At 41.3% G+C, this 26,387-nt stretch overlaps 1 protein-coding gene across 2 annotated transcripts in view; it reads left to right on the top strand.

Annotated features, from left to right (window-relative positions):
- The window catches only part of PLPPR4 (phospholipid phosphatase related 4), a 97,759-nt gene that overhangs the window by 53,739 nt on the left and 17,633 nt on the right, over window positions 1-26,387 (top strand). For both annotated transcript variants that reach the window (XM_033916596.1, XM_033916595.1), the window contains exons 3-4: window positions 5,339-5,468; window positions 17,237-17,432. In XM_033916596.1, the coding sequence (XP_033772487.1) occupies window positions 5,339-5,468; window positions 17,237-17,432 (326 nt within the window). The remainder of the gene's footprint in view (window positions 1-5,338; window positions 5,469-17,236; window positions 17,433-26,387) is intronic.

Raw genomic sequence — 26,387 nt, 5'->3', positions numbered from 1 at the left:
ACTCCTCGCTAAGGCCCCCTTTTATCAAGCCATATTTTTTATGCAGGCCGCTGCACAGAATTCCTATGAGTGTCAGAGCTTTTACCGCAGTGGTTTGAGATTTTAAAAACTCTTACGCATCTTTAAAAAAAATAAATAAATAAATCTTTATTAATTTGCAATTCAAGAACAGTGCATTAAATATATACATACAATTAACCTCATAGACAGCACTTACAATCGATCAATGAATACAACAAAATATATTACCCCCCCTCCCTGGATGTGCAAATCAAATAGGAAATAAAGGCATAATCCGACTAATCAGAGTTAACAAAATTCGTCAATGGACCCCATGTTAATTTAAATAGTTTATTATGACACGATATTTCTGAATTCATTTTTTCATATTTATAACATAAACATAAAGTTTCCCATCAAAAGGAAAAATTAAGTCTGTCCCAATTTTCCAGTTCTTGGTAATCATTTGCATCTTGATAAAAGGGGGCCTAAATAAGCATCCCAAGCCATGTTCTACTTGCTATCACTGTCAATATCTCTTCCAGTTCTTTCAACATTTCTCTCTCCCCTTCTCCCTGGCCAGATCCTATCAGCTGTCGCAGTTCAAACTGTTTGAAATATGTAAGATGCTAACACCTTCTTGATCTAAACTTTTGGATTTAGCATTTATAGCTGCTAGATTGACACTTGCCCAGCAATGGCGTATGCTAAATGTACCTACCTTAAGAGATGTGAGGGAACGTTTAGGAATAGTCTGTGAAAAATATAGACTTTCGGCCCTTTTAACTAATCAATAGGCAAAATTTAATGACATATGGGAGAGTTATATCGAACTAGAAAAAGAAGCGGTATGAAATAATTATTCTATCATTATGGAACCAGGTCTCCCGGGAGGGGGGTGGGTGCGATAGGGAATGGGATTCTTTTAACTTTACTATTAATAAGATGCACTGTTTTTTCTAATTTATTTAGTTTATAAATTATACTCATACTAACTGTGTGCTGAACTGAGATTATTGTATTAAATGAAAAGAATTAAATAAAGAATTTAAAAAAAAAAGAAATATGTAAGATGGAGCTCTTGTATATTTAAATCAGACCTATTCGCATATAGGAGTCCTTTTACTAAGGCGCGCTACATATTAGCATGCGCTAAATGCTAACGCATCCATTCTATGGGCACGTTAGCATTTAGCAGGGGCTAAATCGGCTAGCGCGCCTTAGTAAAAGAGGGAGATAGTAAATTGCATGAATAAGATAAAGATCTGAACTCTTTCACAAATGTGAAAATTGAAAAGTAATAAAATAAAATTTCTTCCGCTAAGACATTCTTTTGAGATTTTGCCAGATTCTATTCCATTCGATCTGCCAGTTAATCGTTCAGCTAAAGAGAGTAATTTTGGATTCATCATTACCATTAGACCTCAGAAAAACAATTGCATAAGAAAGTTTTTTTTTCCACGCTCAAGCTGCTTAGGGCACTGCCTTCTAAAAATTGCCTTGTGTCAAAGTTCTCGTCAACAGGGCTGAGAAACTCCTATATCCATTTGTTCAAGGGTTGCTTTGTGCTCAAACTATTGCTTCAAGCAAAATAGGGTTAATCGGAAATAATAATAATAATAATAACTTTATTTTTTCTATACTGCCATAATCTTGCGACATCTAAGCGGTTCATAGTGAAGAGAGCTGTACAATCAGCGAATTACAGTGTACAAATAGGGAAAGATGTCACTGAGCAGTCAGTGATTATAGAGTACAGAATAGTAAGAATTATAATATTTGTATGTTACAATATAATATCAACATGTTACAGTGAAGGGGGCTGGATAGCCAGCAAATTTCAGAATACAGTTGGTGAGGAAGTCACTGAACGTTCAGTGAGTACAGGTACAATTAAAGAGAATACGCAGTATCAACATGATGAGTATTAGCTTTAAAAAAGGAGGGAGTTGTCTAACTAGGTAATAAATCTATTGAACAGAGCGGTCTTAATTTCTTTCCGGAAAGTGCCATAGGTCGATCTGGCTTTATCAATGAAGTTGCCTAACCAGTATTGCTGTCTACCAGCTTGAAACTTAAAAGTTCTGTCCAGAAAGGTCCTGTATTTGCAATCCTGTATTCGGATAGACAAAGAGGTTGTGATTTCTGGTTGTCCTTTGGGGGGCGTATAGTTCGAAGTGAGGTAACACCAGTTTCTAGAAAAAGCAAGAGAACTTGAATAAAATTCATGCCTCTATTGGTAACCAGTGTAGCAGTTTGTAGTAATATTTAGTTCCCTCCCAACGAGCCTTCAAATTTTTCTTTATTTAATCAAATAAGGATTCAACATTTTCCTTCTGTTACATAACAAATGCCATCAAGACAACCCTCAAGGGGTCAAGTAGGAGGCAGGTATATCGTACATTGTTGACAGTTTTCAGTGCATAGGACCTCACATAACGTACGACGTTATCACAAGTCCACATTCTGTCCTTTTTTCAAACAATAATCATTTATACCGGTGCCTTCATACCTTCCCTTATCTTGTGAACATTTCTACATATGTTTGTGTAGGACTATTGGTGTGTTTCCCTTACTTAAAATATAATTTGTATGTCTTAGATAAAATTGATTCATCTGTCCTTACTACTATAGTAATTTCATTAGTAAAATTCTCTCATTAGTAAAAATCTTATCATTTTCTGCCAATCAGCAACACTTAACTTAAATAGCAATTGGCTAATCCAGCCAATTGGTTTCAAAGTTCAAACTACCCGACGCTCTCTTTTTGCTTGAGCGTTTCAGTCATCTGACCTTCATCAGCGGAAATAATTGTTGCTGTATTACTGAAAACAAAAACAAAAATATGCATATGTATCACAATCAAGCCATTCAAGCAGCTACCTACTTCCATACAATTCTTATGTGAATAAACCACCAACATACCAGTGTTATACTGTTAAAATACCTTACCAAGATTTATAATTGATAATGGAAACCTATCATGCCCAAACAAATCATTCCTAAGGGACTCAACCTAACTATTCACAGTCATTAGATGTTCTCTTGCGCGCGGCAAGCTGCGTTTCTCCTGAGCTGAAAAATGCTTGCCAAAATCTTCTCCATTTGTAACGCTGTGTTCGCTGCCGCGCATTAAGGACGTCACCACGTGGCAACGTGAAAACAACGTGCCCACCGGGCTGACGTCACCTAACGCAAACCTCATGCATTCATACAAATTGATAGCTCCGATGTTCGCTCTAATACCACAAATTTCAAAACATCGAAATGTCTAAATTCTAGTCAGTGGGATACGATAGAAGCAGCAATGTCACATTATTGTAAATGTGAGCGATGATCAATCAGTTTTATATACCAGACTACATGGGCACCAAATGGCATTCACTACTTGAGCTGTTGTACAGGTAGCACAATGGCTGAGTACTAAGATGAGTGCATTTAATTTTAATTTTTGGCTTGCAAAAAAACCTTTATACAAGCTACATTGACCACAAGGGAAATGCCCCAGCATACTATCAGCTGTTGTAACGGTATCCTGTTTTGGTAGAAAGGAGGGTGAGAGAAATTCCTTTAGATTTCTCCCTCTGATGTATGCAAATTGAGGTATCTCTAAAAAAAAATGTCATGGAACTAAGCTATGTGCCAAAATTTTAAAATACTACGCTTGATGTTATGAATCCCGGAGACAAAAGGTAACATGTGAGTGACGCGTGTAGATGGTTCTTTCATTTGAGGTTGTAGGAGGTATGTCCTCTTGACCCATCTAGCCCATTTGTATGCTCATTTTACAACGGAAGATGGGTAACCTCGTGTCAAAAATCTAGTTTTTAATATTTCTGCCTGAACTTCAAAATCTTCTATGGTAGAACAAATACGTCGCAATCTAAGAAATGGACCTACCGGGATATTTTGTCGCAATTGTAAGGGATGACGACTTGTATAATGTAGCAGTGTGTTCCTATCGGTGGGTTTTCTAAAACTTGAATATGAAAAAGACCCCTCATTGTATGTGATTTTCAAATCCAAAAAATGGATATGCCAATCGTGAAACATAAATGTGTACTTCAAATCGGGATCACACTGGTTCAACCAGAAGAAAAATGTTGAATTCTTATTTGATTAAATAAAGAAAATTTTGAAGAATTGTTGTGAGCTAAATATTATACTTAAATGAATGGATATTTATATTTCCGATTGACCCTATTTTGCTTTGATTATTACAATTGTGGGTTGGATTTTGTTTAAAAAGATCTGTTTTCTTTATGTTTAAACTATTGCTCCAGCATCTTTTAAGCTAGAGGTCACACCCTTTCCCTCTGGGGCTCTAAGGAGTATGTTATATCTTTCCAGGGAAGTGTTTTAGGCTCCTCCTTTTTTTCTTCCAGATTTACATGAAAACCTGCTGAATCAGCCTGATGTAATCTGGATAGACCTGACTCTGCTGCATTACATCTGTCTCCTTCTCCCCTCCTCCATCCCTTGAAATGATTACTATCAGGAACTATGGAACCCTTTTTAAAATGCAGGGAAATCTTTTTTTTTCTTCTCCCGCAGTGTCGCCTCTATTGAAACCTTCCACCCAATGTGCGGCGGAGGCCAAAAAAGCAAACAAGACGCTAGGAATTATTAAAAAAGGGATGGTTAACAAGACTAATATTATAATGCCTCTGTATTGCTCCATGGTGCAACCTCACCTGGAGTATTGCGTTCAATTCTGATCTCCTTATCTCAAGAAAGGTATAGCGCACTAGAAAAGGTTCAAAGAAGAGCGGCCAAGATGATAAAGGGGATGGAACTCCTCTCATATGAGGAAAGACTTAAAAAGTTAGGGCTCTTCAGCTTGGAAAAGAGACGGCTGAGGGGAGATATGATTGAAGTTACAGGAAAATAATTTTAAAGCCAATAGAACAGGGAAATACTTTTAAAACCAATAGGAGGAAATATTTTTTTCACTCAGAGAATAGTTAAGCTCTGGAACGCATTGTCAGAAGTTGTGGTAAGAGCGAATAGTGCAGCTGGTTTTAAGAAGGGCTTGGACAATTTCCTGGAGGAAAAGTCCATAGTCTGTTATTGAGAAAGACATGGGGGAAGCCACTACTTGCCCTGGTTCGGTAGCATGAAATGTTGCTACTCCTTGGGTTTGACCGGGTACTAAGCCTGGATTGGCCACTGTGAGAACGGGCAACTGGGCTTGATGGACCTTTGGTCTGACCCAGTAAGGCTATTCTTATGTTATTATGACCTGTGAACTTATACTTGGTGCGAACAATAACCTTTTAGGATTACTCAGTGCAGTTCGCTCATTCAAACTGACCAATTTATGCTTTTCCCATTTTAGATAATGGTGGGAGAAGGTGTACTGTACTGCTGCTTGTCTAAAAGAAGAAACGGGATTGGAGCAGAGGCTAACATCAACGCAGGAGGCTGCAATTTCAACTCTTTTCTCAGAAGAGCTGTCAGGTTTATAGGTGGGTCACAGTTTACAATACATTCCATCAAGTGCAATGTTCCTAACAGTAGAAATAAGTTTCTTAAATGTGAAAGTATGATATGTTTGTTCTAACTGTATAATCTAACTCCCCCCCCCCCAACCCTTTTACGAAGGTAACTGCCCTGAAGTCCATAGGGATTTAAAAGCAGCTTGTAAAAGAGGGGGCTAGTTAGCTCCATGATTTGGACAGACAATTAAAAATGTGATTTTCATATTCTTCTTTTTAATTGTCAAACTGTAAGTGGTAAACTTGGTAAAAACTTTGCAACATTTATGGATTGGTTCTTTTAGATTTGGATTTTAGATTTAGGTTGGAATTTATCAGAGGGCGCTAATCATGCTGGCGCATGCTACACATTAAAGACATCTATGGGAATATTATGTTCGGAATCCGAACTTAATCCATTCCAGAACCCTGCTCGAGTTCCAAAACGTTCGAGTTCCAAGACAATTTTTCCCATTGAAAATAATAGAAACTGGATTAATCTGTTCCTTGGTCCTTCAAACTCAGATTTTCAAATAAATTTAACAGTAAACACAATGGCAGAGACAGCAAGATCGGGCCCCCCTGGCAGCAAGATCGGACCCCCACTGGCATAGACAGCAAGATCGAGCCCTCCCCCCCCCCAGCAGAGACAGCAAGATCGGGCCCCCGCCGGCATAGGCAGCAAGATCGGCAATGGCAACTGCAAGTGGTGCTGAGCCCAACGCTTCCCTCTGATGCGAACCGCCCAGGCGGAAACAGGAAGCTGCATCAGAGGGGATGCCTTGGGCTGAGCAAAACTTGCAGTTTCCGTACGTTCGGATTCCAAAGCAGCGTTCGGATTCCGGGGCAAAAATTAATTTAAAAAATAGTTCAGATTCCAAGTTGTTCGAGTTCTGGGGTGTTCGGATTCCGAGGTACCACTGCATTTATTTATTCAGTTTTCTATACCATTTGAGCTCAGGTGTCATTAACATTTAGCACGTGCAAACACAATTAGCACCCTTTGATGAATTTCTCCCTTACCCCCTCCTTTACAAAGCCACGCTAGCGTTTTTAGCGCCGGTTGCGGCGATAACAGCTCAGATGCTTCTTAGGAATTCCATGAGCATCGGAGCTGTTACCACGGCAGCCGGCGCTAAAAACGCTAACGCAGCTTTGTAAAGGAGGGGGTTAATTCCATATCTTTTCCAAACCTGAGCGCAAAGTGAGTGAAGATCATTTAGGGCAGGACTTCCCAAACTTATCCGTGGAATCCTATAGCCGGTTACATATTCAGCGGATGTTGCATAAATTTCTCATGCATTTTATTAAGGGTATCCCTAAAATCCAACTAAATGTGGGATTTCCACTAAGCCTTGTTTAAAGCTTTAGTGCCACTGAATCCTGAACTGTGCAAACTACTGATTATCTTCAAATACACTTCTCCCTCTGTATTCACGGGGGTTAGGTGCAGAGCCAGCTCGCGAATAGGGAAAAATTACAAATAATTTTTTGGGCCAGCTCTGACCCACTCCCGCCTCCCTCTTGCGTCCCGGACTTTACCTGGTGGTCTAGCGGTGACACGGGGCAGGGGTGATCTTCCTATGCTCCTGCCCAGTGCAGAGCTGTCATAAAAAATGGCTGCCGTGAATTCCCGTGGTCTCACGAGATTACAACGGGAACTCACGGCAGCCATTTTTGATAATGGCTCTGCATGGGGCAGGAGCATAGGAAGATCACTCATGCCCAGCGTCACCACTAGACTACCAGGTAAGGTCCAGGGAGGTTCGGGCAGCCTGCAAAAAAATTACAAATAATCAAATTTGCGAGTAGTGAAACCGCAAATCCGTAGGGAGAGCAGTATTTACCTTATGACATTTTTCTTATTGTCCTAATACAGTGCTTCTCAGCCTTGTCCTCCGGGTGCATCTAGTCGGTCAGGTTTTCAGGATATCCACAGTACATATGCATGAGAGAGATTTGCTTACTGAAGAGGCAGCGCATGCAAACCTATCTCATGCATATTCAGGGACTGGGTTGAGAAGCACTATCCTAACAGATATTTGAACTATAAGAAGTACTGTAGTCCTGTGAATAATTTTTTATATGCCTCTCACAAAACAAGGTTTCCCAGCTGTCTCTTAGCCTGCTTAGTTTTCTGGATTAATACAATGAATACAATGAATATATATACAGTAAGACATAGATTTGTAGAAGACAAAGAAAGGTATTACTACAGGTAAACAGGGTCCTTGAAATATGTAATTCCTTATTAAAACCCCTATAAAGACCGCATAGGATTATTCATTTAATAAATCATTACAAGTTAATCAATACAGAGAACTTACACAACTTAAATAGAACCTTCCAACACAAGGTCAATTGATTCTAAATGAGTTAAATTCATTCCAAGCTATCCTTTAAGCATCCATTGCAACACTATGAATGGGTGATTTCATCATTAAATCAATAAATTAAGGACCAATCAACTCCACTAAACTTAAGTTGTTCATTGCAGCTCAGGACCAATGGAATCCACAATGTACTTCTAATGTACCCCTGAGTGGGTGGGGGAGGGGTTGGGGTGCTGTGGCTCTTTTGTCCAGGGCGGGGTTTTGTTTAGGGGTTGGGATTCATTTGGAGAAGGCCAGTGGGGGATTGGAAATGGTGGGGTCAGGAGGTAGATCAGAACTTGGGTGTCAGGAGAGGGTTTGGAACACCTGGGGGGGTGTGGCTGGAGGGAGATCAGAACACATGGGAGGGTTATGAAGAGGATTGCAATCCATAGGGGTTAGAAGGGGAATCACAATTGTTAACGGAGGGGGTAGGATGGCACTTTGGGTCTGCCAGAGGGGTGGCCAGATGTATGGATATAGGTTTGGGAGTGTACCACCACAGTATGTAGGGTTTGGGGGGGGTTCTATATGACCTGTGCAGTACATGCAGGGCAGATGCTGGGCACATTCCCTACATGTACCACCCAGGCTTTTCTACTTACCCTTTGTTACATTTTACACAGCATAAGTGTAAACAATTACTGACCCTTCCAACAAAGATCCATATAGCAAATCTAACTTCCAAAATCTATCTTATGGACATGAATGTTCTTTCCCCTTCTGCTCTGGGGAATTAACAGCCTTATTTTTAGCCCGCCCATACTCAGACCACGTCCCCAAACCAGATGCACATTCTGCGGTTTTAGATGTTCATATCTTGGCTTTGAAAAATCAGGATTTGGACATCTATGTAAATGTGCACTGAAGTGAAATAGAAATTGGAATAAATAAGTTCTATTTTACCATATGCAGTTAAAAAAAAATAAAAACACCTTTTAGATGATTAATACCAATATTTAGCATATCAGACCCTAAAATGTTTTAACTGCATGTAAACATTTTCGCTTTCCAAAAATATTTGGTAGAAATTAAATCTTTATTTTTATACTTCCTATCCCTATATTATTAGTCTATGTTTGGCAAGAGTATTTAATAGCAGAAGGAGCCATGAGGTATCGATATAACAAGTGTGGACTCACTATTTTTGCTAGATCTAACTAGAGGAGGACCTACTGATTCTACATGTGAAACTGTGCAGGGATTCCTCTAGTCATTCCTTATTCCGCATTTTTACTTAATGTATGCTCACCCTTTTTTAGTAACACACCTCTCCCATGTTAGGATTCATAATCTAGTCATTAACAGTAATTTTGTTCCTATTTGAAATATACCATTCATTCTCTAACTGGAGACTAGTAGTTCTGTGTAATGGAAGCAAGCTATTATGGAAATTAGTGGCATCCTGATGTAAATTACTATCTTTACATTTTTTTCAGTTAATCATAGGTTAAAGCAGGCATTCTGCCTTGTACCCCAGATGTTAGATTCTTTCAAGATGAACTTACTTTATTTCCACAAAAAGAACCATTGATATCTTTCCTTTTGAAATAAATCTCTTTCTCGCCTGAGTTTCTGGTATTCCAAGACCCTCTGTAAGTAGAACACTCCCTAAAACTAGGATTTTGTACTGAAAAGTGATTTATTCCTTCACAGGACTCTCTTACACCAGACTATCTAATGACTCATTTCTGTTGCAACAGGAGAGCACGTGGAATAATGTCCTACCCTTCTGTGATAGAATGTGTGATATTTGAGGCCTTAAGATTGCAGACCAGCTGAGCTAGGTCAGAACACTTTTTTATTCAAAGCAGAAAATCTGAAAAAATATCTGGTTATCTTTACAGGCTTCAAACATCACCATAGCAAAATTAGGGAAAAAGGAGGAAATTCCAAAAAGGAGTCACCTAAACTTAAGTGGAACATGCATACATCATGACTTAGGGCACCCTTTACTAAGCTGTGCTAGCGGTTTTAGCGCGCGCTAGATGCTAACGCCTCCATAGAGCTGGTGTTAGTTTTTCCGCGTAGCGCGGGGGTTAGCACATGCTAAAAACGCTAGTAAAAGGAGCCCTTAGACTCCCTGTTGCAAGCTTCTGGCCAAACTATGGGCCTTGTCGGGTTAACTTAATTAAGTACCCTATTTTACCATTATTAAGGTCCATTATGTGTTCTTTTTGTATGTCCTGTGATATTATAAAAACATGATGGCAGATAAAAGCCAAATGGCCCATCCAGTCTGCCCATCTTCAGTAACCATTATGTCTTTGATATCCCTTTATGTTTGTTTGGATTTAGTACACAAGCATGGGTAAATAAGAAAAATCCAGCTATGCACTGTTCTATAAAGTACATGTAAGAAGCAAGTTTGGTAGGCAGTCGCCTACTATATGCCCAATGCCTGCATAACCCCCTTACCAGTATTTCATAAGCTGGGACCTGAGCATTATTAGCCTTTAAAATCCGGCAATCAAATGCACCAATATTTCTTGACCGTCTTCTTATACCGCATACTCCATTTAGGACACTCAGATCAGCAGAACAGCATCTTTTGCCTATCCCCTCCCTAAAAATTATAGGCACTAGGAGATCTACTATTTTTTTCAGTTATAGCTCCTCAGCTCTGGAATAATTTACCAAATTATTTGCGTGGGGAAACCTCGTTAGGAAAATTCAAAGGCTTTTAAAAAAGTGTTCTGTATGAGGATGCATTTGAGGCATAGACAAGACAACCAGCTTAAGTTTAAAATCTTATATTTTTATATCTTAACATCCAGTTTTAATCAGTCCTCATCTATTGGGCTTAATTTTTTCTCTCTCTCTCTCTCTCTTTTCTTTCTTTCATTCTTTATCTTTCACTTTTTTGCCCCCCTCCCCCGATGTGTTACCCATAAATGTTCTCCTTCTGCTTTAACGATTGTAGTTCATCCCCCTTTCCTTTAGTATCTGTACTGAATTTTGTATGTATGTATTATTTTGTAATAAACTACCATATGGTTTATTCCCTATTTTTAATTTCTAATACGCTTTGAAATATTTGACATTGCATGCACATCAAATTTTAATAAGCAACTTTACACACACACTCCTTTTATCTTCATTCTCCCATTAATTCAGTCCATTTTAAGCAATGGTTGTGAATCAACTGTTTATTGAAGATAGTTTCTTCAATAAACAATAATAATGTGCAGAGGCAGGAAAAATATTTTTTACAGCCCCTCCCCAATGTTCAGTGCAATTGAACCATCCAGCAACAGCTCCTAGCCAGATAGTGTTTAGCTGAATAACTGCTAATATTCAGCAGGATATGAACAGTTATTTATTTGTTTTAGGTATTTATATACTGCCTATCAAAGTTATCTAAGCAGTTTACAATCAGGTACCGAGACATTTTTCCCTATCTGTCCCAGTAGGCTCACAATCTATCTAACAAAACCTGGGGCAATGGAGGATTGCCCAGGGTCACAAGGAGCAGTGTGGGATTTGAACCTACAACCTCAGGGTGATGAGCCTGTATCTTTAACCACTGTGCCACACTCTCCCTCCAGAAATAGAAGAATATCTACTGTACCTAAATATATAACCCACCTGCAAGCCTAACGCTATAGAAGTGGTGTATATTCAGGTAAAGTTCCTGGAGGGCTCACTATTACACTGCATTTCCTGCATTATAATTAGCAATGAAAAATATAAATTCATCCATCAAACCATAGACTGATTACTGCCAATATATACATTACATTACATTTGTGATTTCTATTCCGCCTGTGCCTTGCGGTTCTAAGCGGATTACAGTTAAAAGAGATCAGGACATTACCGAGAGAATTACATTACAACGATTTAGGTAAATTACATGTTATGGTATAGAAATACAAGTATAAGATATCTGGATTTATCGATAGAATAACTTGACAGGGTTCAAGTAGTTACAAGGTTCAGTGAGGAAAACAATATAGGCAACTGAAGAAAGATACCTAACTTTGAAGGAATCAGTTAAGTGGATACCTAAGGGAGATGCTTATTTAGGAGTTTGGATATTTTTGGTAAATGAGGTTCAAGGGGATGACTAGTGTGTTATTTGCTGGGGAGAGTGCATGTGCGATTGGGGAGGGAATATTAAGTAAGGACGTGTTTTTTTGAAAAGAAATGTTTTGATTTCTTTACGAAAAACACGTCCTTACTTTATATTCCCCTCCCCAATCGCACATGCACTCTCCCCAGCAAATAACAATATACAAAATTACAAAGTATATTCTTAAAAATACTCTGAGGGCTCCTTTTACTAAGCTGCGTTAGCATTTTTAGCACACACAGCATTTTAGCACCTGCTAAACCCACGTTACACGGCTAGAACTAGCGCCAGTTCAATGCTGGCGTCAAGGTCTAGCGCGTGCTATTCCGCGCGTTAAAGTCCTAACACGGCTTATTAAAAGGAGCCCTGAGTCTCCTCCCAGCTCCAGCAACCTAAACTAAAACCCTCCACTTTTCTAGCGTTTTCAAGTTGTCCAAAGACTGTTGTAAAAAAGAAATCCTACAGTGGATATTTCCCACTTGCAGTCTGATCTGCATAGGGAGCACAGTTCCTGGCCTTTTGAAAATGGATCTTTCTTAGAGCAGCAATTGTCAGTAAGCATGCTCCATCTGTTCATAAAGAACAAATTGGCTGATAACTCTTCAGTGGGGCAGAAAGATAATACGGGGACATTTTGTCTCATAGCTTTATAAATTAATAACAAGATTTTAAATTTAATATGGAATTCCACTACTTACCAGTGCAACTGAATGGCATGAGGATCCCATCTGTAGCTGAGCTATGGCATTCATTATCTTTGGAAGTGGCTGCAGCATCAGTGATGGGAGGCCAAGATATAGAGCAATATAAAATCCTTCACTACATTAACCCTTTCCTATCATGTGTCCCGGCTAACGGGACATTCCAAAAATGTCGTTGCCATCGTATGTCCCATGGCATGGGACATACAGTACACGACAGGAACACAAAATATTTGAATTTACAGACTTATGACTTATTTACATTATGTTTACAATAGCCGTAAATGATAACCGTGAATAATACAAAACTTTGCTAAAATAATTACGATTGGAACCAGCGTAACGTAAAATTTATTACGACAGGAAAAAGTTAAGGGCTCCTTTTACTAAGGTGCGCTAGTGGTTTTAGCACGCACTTAGTGTGCGCTACAATGCCGCGTGTGCTAGTATTTTTTTGTTTAGCGTGTGGTTTGCGCACGCTAAAAACGCTGGAGCACCTTAGTAAAAGGAGCCCTAAGAATATGTGGCTTAAAGAACAGATTAGGTTCCAATTTTACTCCTAAACTTAGGGGTCTTTTATCAAGCTGCAGTAGGGGTTTAACGCGCATAATACTGCACGTTAAACCACCTGCCACACTAGCCGCATTGAGTAGGCATTAGTTTTTTAGCCGGCCGTGGGGATTAGCGCGTGATGAAATGTCCGACACGTTAACCTCGCTAGCGCAGCTTGATAAAACAACCCTTTAATACTTGGATGGTTATGTTAACTTTCTGCCCACATAAATCAATCTGGGCAAAAACATCTAATGAGCTTGATATACTTACAAACTTCTGTTTTTGATCATTTTAGCCCAAGTTTATTTTCTTTTAATTTCATAGCCAACATATTTTCTAAACACTGATGGTTTCATAACAACGTCACCAAATGAGAAAGAGAACTGAACATTATTGGCATTTAGACCCCGATTCTCTATACTGTGCTGATATCAGAAGCCGCCTAAAAAGCGATCGCCAATCATGTGTCAATCACGCAGTGGCTTACCTAGCATATGTGACACCCAAGGCCCATCATTTTTTGTCACACCCCCCATCTATATGAAAAATATGATTTTTAGTAACAATCCACATATCGCACAAGAGTGTACCTAGGAAAAGGCAGCATCTTAAACACTGCAGTGAACACCAACACATATATTGTAAAACTAAACAAGCCAGATCCCGCACAGTCAATTGATCCTGTAGTCAATGCCAACTGAAAACTATCTTCTTTTCATACACACAGAACAGAGATACACCCTCGCCCAATATGGAATAATCACAAACTAAAAATAGAAATATGTAGACAAAAGTTAAACTGAACCGCCAAGAAACCAGACTCTGCATACAATGCAACACCACAACACCACAAAAACAGTAACACATGTCCTCTAATACTGTGCAAAATATAAAGACAGTAGATGTAAATTTGAAAAAACTGATACATAACAATCACCACTTTACAAATTAACAAATAAAAATAAAACAAATAATGAGAAATAAGAAAATACCATTTTATTGGACTAATCCCCGTAAGCTCGGTCCCCATCCCCGCAAACCACCTGATTCTATCCACACAAGCCTTGAATTGTTTTATATTGAACTTATTATATTAAAGTATAAAAAGAAACAATATTCTGTACAATTGTCAATTTATAAATCAGCGTCTTCTCCCCACTCTCTCTTCCCCATTTCCTTTCAGCGTCCTCAGCCCACTCTCTCTCCACTTTCCTTCAGCGCATGCACATAAAAACAAGCAAGTAATTTTATATCATTTTCATTCTATTCATTCATAGAAATTAAAGTCTAAATAATGCCAGTCACATAACAAAACATGATTTTACAAAAAGAATTCCCTGCACAGTCAAGTCTGCAAGGATTACTAGATGTCTTTCAGCAGCTCCCCTCCCTCCCTCCCCCTTAACTTTGTAGCCAAGTCAAAATGATCTACCAACAATAAAATTTTAAAAACACAAAACACACTGTACGCAGAGAAAATATTAATTATCATTTATATTCCGCGGGTTTTCAAAGAGGTCAGATGACTTTATGCAACGCCACCTCTGTAACAACTATACAAAAATAGATAAATATACCCCCCTCCCTTTTTACTAAACGCGATATTGTTTTTTAGCGCAGGGAGCTGCGCTGAATGCCCCACGCTGCTCTCGACGCTCATAGGCTCCCTGCGCTAAAAAACACTATTGCACTTTAGTAAAAGGGGGCCATAGTACAAAATATAGACAGCATATATAAATTCTCAAAACAGACACATTTTGATCATTAAATTGAAAATAAAATCATTTTTCCTACCTTTGTTTGGTAATTTCATCAGTCTCTGGTTGCACTTTATTCTTCTTACTGTGCATCCAATATTTCTTCCCTTCTTTCAGCCTCCTGTATGCTTCCTCTCTTCCAGACCTCATTCCCTCCCCCAACGTTTTCTTTGTTTCACCCTGCCCCCTTCTTTCTTTCTCTCTCCATACCCCCTTTCTTTCTCTATGTCTGTCTTTCTCTGTCTCCGTGCCCCATTTTTTTCTTTCTTTCTTTGTTTCACCCTGCCCCCTTTCTTTCTTTCTTTCTCCCTGCCCTCCCCCATGCCATTGGGAAACATGCTGTTGATGCCACCACCACCAGGGAAAGGCTGCCACTGCAGCCATCGGGAACAGGCCGGCGCCAAGTTCTCCCTCCTTGCTTTTCTTCCCCGCGGGGCCGACCAACTCTCGCCGCCCAACGTCAATTCTAATATCGGAGAGGACGTTCCGGATCAGCCAGGCAGCGATTGGCTGGCCCAGAACGTCCTCTCCGACGTCAGAATTGATGTCGGGTGGCGAGAGTTGGGCGGCAGTGGTAGTTGGTGGCAGTGGTAGCCTTTCCCCAGTGGCAGCCTATTCCCCGGTGGGTGGCCAGTTGTGCACCGCCTTGGGGCGTACACCCGGGACGGACCACCCCCCCCCACCCCCACCCCTCCTCTTGGTACACCACTGCAATCACGTAATAGTGCCTTATACAGAATTGCGCCTCTGTGAAAGATAAGCACCAGAAATGTAGTCTAGGATTTTCCAGGCCTACATTTCCAGCACCTGCCTATCCCATGAATCACACGTATGTAGGTGCTTAAGGCTGCCTAATGCCACTTCCGTCATTAGCCATGATTCCAGTGTGTATTATTTAGGCTCTAGCAGGCACTTTAATTTTGCCCTTTTTGCCATTTTAAACAGCATTTGTAATTTACTTAGCCATCTAAATATAGGTGCCATTTTTAGAATTTCTCCCTTAGTTCCATTAGCTTCCAACATAAAGATATCAAAAAGAATCACCAAAAGGGCTGACCCTTATGGGATACCTTTACTAATTTTCTGAGGGGAAGATAGATTACTGCTAAATACGATTGAAGCCAACGAAACACAGTATGCTGAACATGAAACATACGAAGATGATTCAATAAAATATGATCAATTGTATCAAAAGCAGTAGAAAATCAAGTAACCTCATAACATACCTATCACACTGATTGAGACCCTGCCAAATAACATCAGTCATTGATATAAGTAATATTTCTGTGCTTTGAGCTGAGCAAAATACAAACTGGAAAGCATTATAAAATTGCAGCTTTTTCTAAAAACTGACACGGTCTGACCAAGTACTAACTTTTCTATTACTTTTGCAAATATGGGCAGAGCAGAGACAGGATCGTGAGCCCACTGGGACAGACAGAGAAAAATGCTGGAGTATCTGAATAACTTCATGTAAACCGTTCTGAGCTCCCCTTGGAGAACAGCATAGAAAAATAAATAAATTACCAAAAAATAGAGCTGGTGGGATTTGAACCCAGGTCCCTTACTGTATACACCACTGCAACTCACCACTAGGTATCTCCTCAGACCTGTTTTCTGTTTTGTTAGGCATGTCCCTAATGCCTGAAGCTATCCTAGATCCTGGTATCTCCTTTTGGTTTCATTTTCAGGGGAGAGGAAGGGTAACAGCAATAACTGTGGAATTAGGGAGGTGTCATGCCTTAATCCTTCCAGTGAACAGCTGCTCAATCAGGGCACTTTTCTGTACCCTAGTTATGCCCGAAACAGGTCTAAATAAGGGCATCCTCCTTTTAAAAAAATGGATGTTTCTCCCCCTTCAGTAATCACTCCTGGATGTCCAGATTTCAGGTGCTTTCTAAACCTGCCCAAAATAGGCCCATGCCATGCCCCCTTGTTATTTGAACATATTGCAGTGTTGGACGTCTCTAGTCTGCATCTGGGTGTTTCAAGCACATGGATGTCCATTTTGGCCTTTTGAAATATCCATGAGCTTCAGAAATAAGCACCATATTTGCACCTATTTGGCCTCCAAACCTATTTGGCCTCCAAACCTAGGTAATCTATTATACTGTCAAATTACTCTCCAAGGGGACTCATTAAAATTATAGGTGGTGAATAGACTTGATACCTAGCACTGAATTGATATAATTACCCCTTCATATAACATTTAAAGAATTGTTATTGTTGCAGCTTTTGATCTTCGATGGATAACCATTCGATGGATAAATAACCATTCCTATTCTTTCCTTTTTTTTGATAGGTGTTCATATATTTGGCCTTTGTTCTACTGCTCTCATCACTGATATTATACAACTATCAACTGGGTATCAAGCACCTTACTTCCTGACCGTCTGTAAACCCAACTATACATCCCTGAATGTGTCTTGCAAAGAAAATTCTTATGTGCTGGAAGATATCTGCTCTGGCTCCGATCCTGCTGTTATCAATGCTGGAAGGTTAGTGACGGTCAATGTTAGTATTCTCCTCTCGATGAGAAATGATTCATCTTTCTACAGGAGACTCGGTAGTATTAAAACTCCCATCATGCTGCCCATTTCAATTTGTCTCAAACTTTGCTCCAGTCTGACTCTTTGACATGCGTTTTCCATAGTCTCGTTTGCTGGAAAAGACATATATAGGCATCTAGGACTTGAGGCCTAGGTCTACACTGGAACCTGGTTGTTTTGTCTAAACACTGTGACTGCAGCATGCTCTACCAGTTTTGTTGCACAATTTCTATTAGTCAGTGAATCACAAATGAGTTGTTCAAGAATGTGAAGGAAGATAAAGGGCTCTTTTTACAAAGGTGCGTTAGGGCCTTAACGCGCGGAATAGCGCGCGCTAAGATGCCGCACGCGCTAGCCGTTACCGCTTTTTCTTCAGCAGGCGGTAGTTTTTTGGGTAGCACGCGATATAGCGCACACTAATCCGGTGCGTGCGTTTAAAACACTAGCGCACCTTTGTAAAAGGAGCCCAAAGTCTATCAAAGGTCATTTAAGTCATCCTTGTTCATAAAAACTCTTAATGTACAGGTCCAAAACTGGAATAGGACAAATATAAACATACCCCCTAATATTCAGGTATTAGTGGTCAGTGTTTTTTTAAATGTTTACCATCACCCACTGAATTAACCCCCGATATTCAGTGTTGGGCCATGTCTGGGCACCAGTACTGAATATTTGAGAGTGAGCAGGCTACCAGAACTTATGTGGACCCAGCTGATATTCAGCTCAACATCGAACCGGAACTGCATAACTATTTTTTAAACCTTCCTGGCTCCCCCACAAGCTTCTCGAAGCCCCCCTCCCACCCTTCATGCGATGTGTCAAGTCCCTCTTTCCCCACCCCTCCCCCAAACAAATGCACCACATTTTCCCCTCTCCGATATCCAGTAGACCTTCTTGGACCTACTTGTGTACCTGATGGTCTAGCAGGGACAGGTGGCTTCTATCCAAAATGACTGCTGCGACTTCTCGTGGCAGCTCATGGTACTACAGAAAGTACCGCGAGCAGCCATGAAATGTGGTAACCATTTTGGATAGCAACCGTGAAGAGGCAGGAATGATGGGGCCACTCTCCTGCCCCTGAAGATCCCCACTAGACCACCAGGTAAACAGGTAGGCCTGAGGGGGCTTCATTTAGGGGGAGGGGGAGTTGGAACATCACTGGAGAAGGGAGGGGCTTCAAGAGATCCATGGGGGTGTTAGGAGGGTTTTTTTTTTTGTTAAAATAGTTCTGCGAGTGCTGGCCTAATATTCAGTGCCAGCACTCACATAGTTAAGCGGCCAGATTTAGGACATTGGTGCCTCCAGCGCTGCCCTTGACCTGCCCACTTTTTAGTTGGGCAGTCTGAGGGGATATTCAGCAGCACTCTCTGGTTAAGTGCCATTGAATATCCCTTCTTAGGTGACTGGAAGTGATTTAACGAGGTTCTCCTCGTTTAAATCACTCTGAATATCAGCCCCATGCTATACATTGTGTGTCTTTCAAAGTATGAAAATCTTTTTTAAAAAAAATAGTTTCTACAGAATGTTAGTTTTGTTCTGTTAACATTCTAACATTCTATTAGAATGTTAGTAACAGTGGCCAATTTACTAAATACTGTATAATTAATGTGTTAGGAATTGACACCAATTAACCTAGCATTAATGCATGCTAATGTGGATGTTATCCCATGTCTGAATTTTTGTATTACTAGGTAAATATGTTGATTATTATATTGAATTATTCTTACCACATCATTCACTTCAATGTGAATCACTCAAAAATCTGTGTCAACGCAAGCCACTGTTACCATAAATTGTTAATTGTGACAGCCTTCTTGCTGTCCTAACTTCATCTGGTTAGCAGTCTGAATATAGGGGATGGGATTTCATATACTGCTTTTCTGTGGTTACTGTCAAAGTGGTATATATATTATATACAAGTACGTCCTTTGTACCTGGGGCTTTGGAAGGTTAAGTGATTTGCCCAGGGTCACAAGGAACTGCAGTGGGAACTGAACCCAGTTCCCCTGATTCTCAAGACACTGCATTAACCCTCAAGCTACTCCTCCCATTCACTACTCTTCCCATTGCATCCCATTATGGTGCCTAATTTAAAGAGTGTAAGTTATAGAACTACTTCCTACATGTATAGAGACTTAATAAAAGATATTGGCACCTGATCACACCACAATATTTGTTTTTCTTATATAAATTATACTTTCTTAGCACTCTGGCCTCCTTTTATGAAACTGCTCCCGACGCTCATTGAGTTCCTAAGAGCGTCGAGAGCAGCGCATGCTATTCAACACGGCTCCCCGCGCTAGAAACTGCTATCGCAGTTTTGTAAAAGAGGGGGGGGGTCTATGTACTCAAAATTCACCTTGAGTACAACCGAAAAAGGTGAGAGCCAAATAAAAATTTATGTTGACTATTCACTAAAGTATGCAAAGTCTATAGAAGATAATATTCCACAAACAAACCAAAAAATATTTTTTATGCAAATTCCACACTCCAAAATAACAAATTACGTCCAAAAGTGGAATTCAAAATTAGAATTCAAAAATAGAAATATGTGATCAATCAAAAGGAGAAGGTTTCTTCTCAATTAATTAATCATTATTTCTATTCAAAGAGAAAGGACCTCAGACAGGTTTTTTAATCATATAAATCAGCTGAAACAGCTATTCAGCTGAATAAAAACCATAATATAATCATTGGTCCTCCACCTCCTCCTAAACTATTCTAGTTTGAAAATTCAGCAAACCTTAAAAATTCTTAAATTGCTACATTAAATATATACTGTCTATCAAGGCCACTTTTGGACGGAAGATAATATTCCAAACATTTCCACAGGTAAAGCCTCATCATACTCAAAAAAAACAGGGCTTTTTGAAAAGTGCCCACCATCCATGCAGGTAAAATTACAGACATTGTTAAACACTGCACATGATTTATTCATGTGGGTTGTAGGTATTCCATCAGGCAAGATTCAGTTGGAGAAGGCAACAGGACGCATGTGTTTGCAATTTCAAAACTATGTGCCTTGTCAGGGCCAGAAAAACTACCTCTAGGCGCAAATGCCTGCAAGCATTTTTTGAAGGCGCAATCATCAAAGCAGAATAATCTGTATACACTCCGTTCTCATTATTCACGGTAGTATGGTTACCGAACATGTTCATGAACTGTGAAATCGTAAATAATGAAATTTTGAGTCTATGGGAAAATAGAGGTTAGGTTCCAGCAGTACCCATTGCGCCTCAAAATTGCGGAAAGTCAACAGTGGATTCTATTGAGAAAATAGGGTTAGGTTCCTGCATGGAACAGCACTGTAGATGCTTGTAATTCACTCTTTAGACACTTGAGGGCCATATTTTGAAGCAAATGTCAGACGCAAAGTGAAAATGAAAGTAAAGAAAGCTTTTTTTTTTTTAAGAGCAGGTTCATGAATACGCAAACACAGTGGCACAAATAGGGAATATTAATCAGAATAGATGCAGCCATGGGCATGTAAAATTGCGCATCGGGAGCATGTAAATAATGAATGGACTGTAACTAATTTTTTAATTATTGTAACCAGCAGTGTAACCAGAGGTCAATTTTTAGATGGACCAAGGGGTGGGTTTACTAGGCACTTATTTCTTTTCCCTGCCATTCCCAATATATAAGGTGACCATTTATTTTTTTTCATCAAAAGGGGACATCTATTAATTGTCAGTCCCGCACCCAATCCCGCCCTAGCCCCGCCCCCAATTTCTTCAATTCATTTTTCATGTACACATAATATCTTCATATTAATTCATAATGGTAACCTTAAAATTGAAAAAACTACAAAGCACACTATACACTGTTAATTATCATTTATATTTGGGGGGTTTCAAAGATATCAAGGCAAATGACTTTAAAATATGCAATGTCACCTCAGTAACTATAGAAAAATAGATAAATATAGTGCAAAATATAGACAGCAGATATAAATTCTCAAAACTGACATGTTTTCATCACTAAATTAAAAATAAAATCATTTTTCCTACCTTTGCTGTCTGGTGATTTCATGAATCTCTGGTTGTGTTTCTTTCTGACTGTGTATCCTTTCTTTCATTTCTTTCTTTCTGCACTCAGGCCCAACAATTGTCCCTTTCTATTCCCTCCCTCATTCCTTTCTATGTCCTTAGTGCCCTCAGTGCCTCCTTCCCATGTCCATAGTGCCCCAGTGCCTCTTTCCCATGTCCATAGTGCCCCCAATTCCTCTGTCCTGTGTCCCTAGTGCCTCAGTCTGTGTCCCTAGTGCCCCCAATGCCTCTTTCCCATGTCCATAGTGCCCCCAGTGCCTGTCCTGTGTCCCTAGTGCCCCCAGTGTCTCTGTTCAGTGTCCTTAGTGCCTCCTTCGCATGTCCATAGTGCCCCCAGTGCCTGTCCTGTGTCCCTAGTGCCCCCAGTGTCTCTGTTCAGTGTCCTTAGTGCCCCCAATGCCTCCTTCCCATGTCCATAGTGCCCCCAGTGCCTGTCCTGTGTCCGTAGTGCCCCCAGTGCCTCCTTCCCAAGTCCCTAGTGCCCCAGTGCCTCCTTCCCATGTCCATAGTACTCCCAGTGCCTCCCTTGCCTTTGTCCCTCCCCCGAAGCCAGCCTGCCTGCCTAGAGAATGACACGGTGACAAAATTCATCACCGTTCCCATCCCGCGGGAAACCATCTTCATGTCATTCTTTAAGGAGAGAGGGAAGAATCAGAGTATGAATGGCCACAACCACTGACCCACAAGCTTTGCTTTGAAGAATGCTGGTGTAAAAGGACTGAAGTTGAAATAGACACTAGAAAATGACATGGGATTATTTCCCGCGGTTATCCGCGGGGATGGGAACGGTGATGAATTTTGTCACCGTGTCATTCTCTACTGCCTACCTCCTTCCCTCCCTCCAGTGCCTGATTCAACCCCCCCTCCCCGCGATTCAACCCCCCCCCCCCGGATTCAAACCGCCCGTCCGTCCGCCCATGTACCGCCACTGCCTGCCAGTCTGCCTCCCTGTCGCGCCAATTCAAACCCTGGGCCGCCACCACTGCTTCTTCCCTTCTTCCTGACGTCAATTTTGACGTCGGAGAGGAAGTTCGGGCCAGCCAGGCAGCGATTGGCTGGCCCGGAACGTCCTCTCCCCGGAGAAACAGCAGCGGTGGCCCAGGGTTAGAATCGCCCGTCCTGGTGTCCCCGCGCACAGCTTCGGGACGCTGTCCCTGAAAACTGGACATTTCGGTCGGGACAACGGTGGGTCAGGACAACGGGACGGTGGGTCAGGACAACGGGACGGTTGGTCCGAAAACGGGACGTATGGTCACCTTACCAATATACACACACAATGCCTTCCCTCTGGATGCCCCCAACCCACCTGTTACTCCCCCACCAAACTTTAAAATTAAATACCTTAGCTAGTGGGGGATCCCCAAACCCAATAAGGAGAAAACATCAGCAACCTGCTAAAGTTTCAAACCCCCAACAAAAACGTCAGCAGTCAGTACTCCTAATGCCAGCACCCTATGCATGCTCAATTCTTTTGCATGAACTTAGCATGCATGAGATTAGAGCATTTGCAGGATACTGATATCTGCTGCCCTGACTGCTGCAATTTTTGACTTCACGATGGGCTTTGGAGATTCCCACCAGTTACACTAATAGTGTGCCTCTGCTGGGTGCACCTGAGGTGGATGAGCTTAGCCAAAGCTGGGCCTGGAAGAGCCTAGGCCCTTATGGGTAAAAACTACTTGCAGAGCTTGTACCTATGGCAGGACACTGATTCTTATCCCCTTAGAGCAGTGTATTACAATGTGCCGTGGCACACTAGTGTGCCCCAGCAGATTCCAGGTGTGCCTCGAGATGCTGGCGAGGAGGAGAAGCACTGGTGCCAGCTTACTGCTTACAGGACGTGCCACTTGTGGCGAGAGGCTCGTCCTGTACTCAGTCAGCAGGCGCCAGCACCTCTCATCCTCACCAACGCCTCTGCTCCTTGTCCTCATAAGGGCATAAGAATTGCCACACAGCGGCCATCCCAGGTTCCAAGCACCTGGTTATATCTCAAGTAGCAAAACAGATTCTATGCTGCTTATCCTAGGAATAAGCAGTGGATTTCCCCAAGCCATTTCAATAATGGCCTATGGACTTCTCCCACCGGCGGTAATAGGAAGCTCAGGGCCGCAGCTGGAAGACATACGCGCGCGTGTGTGGGCATCGACGTGATGATGTCACACATGCACGTGACGTCACTGCGTCAAAATCCACCCATTTCCGGGTGCCTTCCAGCCACAGCCTCGAGATTAGTGTGCCGCAGCTTTAAAAATTTGCAACACACACCGCCTTAGAGAATATTGTGTTAAACATTGTGCAGTAGCACATGAGCAGGTTACCAGGTGCGTTTAATGGAATTTAATAAACAGGTCCCAAAGAATGTTATGCTGTTGCCAATTCCATTTGGAGTTGTGTTTAGATATGTTTCTTATAAGGAAAACTGGCCTTATAAGATCTTCTGGGCTTCTAGCTGGTTGGCTATTTTCCCCTAAGTTTGTATGTCATACCTACAGTAATAACTTTGAATTGTAAATCTAATTTCATTTAAATTTCTGTCAGTGCTACTAATATTTATCATTTCTAGAGTACTACTAGACATTTGTAGCCCATAAGAACATAAGAATAGCCTTACTGGGTCAGACCAATGGTCCATCAAGCCCAGTAGCCAGTTCTCACGGTGGCCAATCCAGGTCACTAGCACCTGGCCAAAACTCAAGGTGTAGCAATATTCCATGCTACCAATACAGGGCAAGCAGTGGCTTCCCCCATGTCTTTCTCAATAAGAGACTATGGACTTTTCCTCCAGAAACTTGCCCAAACCTTTCTTAAAACCAGCTACGCTATCTGCTCTTACCACATCCTCTGCCAACGCGTTCCAGAGCTTAACTATTCTCTGAGTGGAAAAAAATTTCCTGCTATTGGTTTTAAAAGTATTTCCCTGTAACTTCGAGTGTCTCCTAGTCTTTGTAATTTTTTACGGAGTGAAAAATTGATCCACTTGTACCCGTTCTACTCCACTCAGGATTTTGTAGACTTCAATCATAAATGTATCTCCCCTCAGCTGTCTCTTTTCCAAGCTGAAGAGCCCCAACCGTTTTAGTCTTTCCTCATACGAGAGGAGTTCCATCCCCTTTATCATCTTAGTCGCTCTGTGCACAAAGAAATTAAATGCACAATCCACAAATCTGCTGAAAGGGGCCACTGTGAGATAAGCGATCCCAAAAACAGAGGCAAAAGGCCAGGCTTCCATAAACGAATCGGAGCCATCCACAAAGCACACCACATGGAGCCAGTCCTTGGACACAGGAGTTAAGAATGCAAAATACTTGATTTCAATTTATGAAAACAGGCACTGAAACTTAGACCCGACACGTGTTTCGGCAATGTAAGCCTTCCTCAGGGGGTTCTTTCTTTTCTGCAAATGCCGCAAATTGTGCCTGGAATGTTTTAGTTTTGCTTTACATCCGAGGCGCCATGGTAGAAAGCTGAAAAACTGAAAAAAAAAAAAAAAAGTGACATCAGCAGAAAAGCCAACAGGGTCACGAAGAACATGTTGTTAACCGTTGCAAACAGCAACTTCAACTAGAAATATGGGAGAAGGGAAGGGGTGCATGCATGGAGGGGAGGAATGGGAAGAGTCAGGGGGGTGGAGAGGAGGAGGGGTGCCGGAGCCCCCACCGACATGGTCCCAAAGCGGACTGACCCCATGCCCCCCTTACTAATCACAGAAATCACCCTCTGGAAAAAAAAAAAAAAAGCCCTAACTGCCACTACAATTGCTATTAAACATATATAAGCAACACTGTAAGCAATAGCCTTACTCAAATTTTATGCCTTTTGTTCTGCATGCATGCAAAATTAATTAAAACAGTGCTGCACATCAGATAACAGCACTGCTGCACTACTTTGAAGGCTCCTTTTTCTCAGAAGGGGAAGAGAGTGGATGGGGCATATATCGTGTTTCCCGAAAATAAAGCCCTCCCCCTGAAAATAAGCCCTAATCGCTGGCAGTAGCAGTAGTACTCCCCCCCCATCCCCGACCCATCTCCCTCTCCCATCTGAACTGCGAGACCGAAATAAATACCTTATAACAAACCGGCAGCGTCGGCAGCAATCTAGACAAGCTGCTTCACGGCCTTCTATCACCCGGGGTTCCTCTGCCATGTTGCTGATTACATCATCAGCAACGCAGCACGCTCAGGCGATATAAGGCCGCGAAGCAGCCTGTCTAGATTGCTGCCAACGCTGCCGGTTTGTTATAAGGTATTTATTTTGTTTTCGTGGTTCAGATGGGAGGGAGAGATGGGGTGGAGGGGTGAGGAGACGGGAGGCGCGTAGCGGTGGTGGGGGGAAAAGAAAGATGCTACACAGGGGGATGGGAGGAAGGGAGGGATAGAAGCTGCAAGGGATGGGAGGGAGCGATAAAAGCTGCAAGGGTTCTGCTGCACAAGGGATGGGAGGGAGGGATAGAAAGATACTGCACAAGGGGATGGGTGAGAGGTTAGGAAAGATGCTGCACATGTGGGGGAGAGAAAGGAAATAGGAAGAACTGGGGTGGAGGAGAGGAAGGGAGAGATGATCATTGTACATAAAAAAGATAAGACATCCCTGAAAATAAGACCTAGTGCCTTTTTTGGGCCCAAAATTAATATAAGATAGTGTCTTATTTTCGGGCAAACACGGTACTAACAAATTAATGCAGAATTAGAGCAGGAAAGATTCATGTAACAGCACACTAAGGCCTCATTTTACCCCAGCTTAGTAAAAGGATCCCCTAACAAGAAAAATGTCCAAAATCTAATGTGATTGTGGACTCCGTTAGCATGCATAAGATGACCAGTGTTTTCAGAATGCTTTGAATAGAATCGAAAAGTGC

This window comes from Geotrypetes seraphini, chromosome 12 (genome assembly GCF_902459505.1).
Source record: "Geotrypetes seraphini chromosome 12, aGeoSer1.1, whole genome shotgun sequence".
Taxonomy (NCBI): domain Eukaryota; kingdom Metazoa; phylum Chordata; class Amphibia; order Gymnophiona; family Dermophiidae; genus Geotrypetes; species Geotrypetes seraphini.
This window is presented reverse-complemented; position numbering and strand designations above follow the sequence as displayed.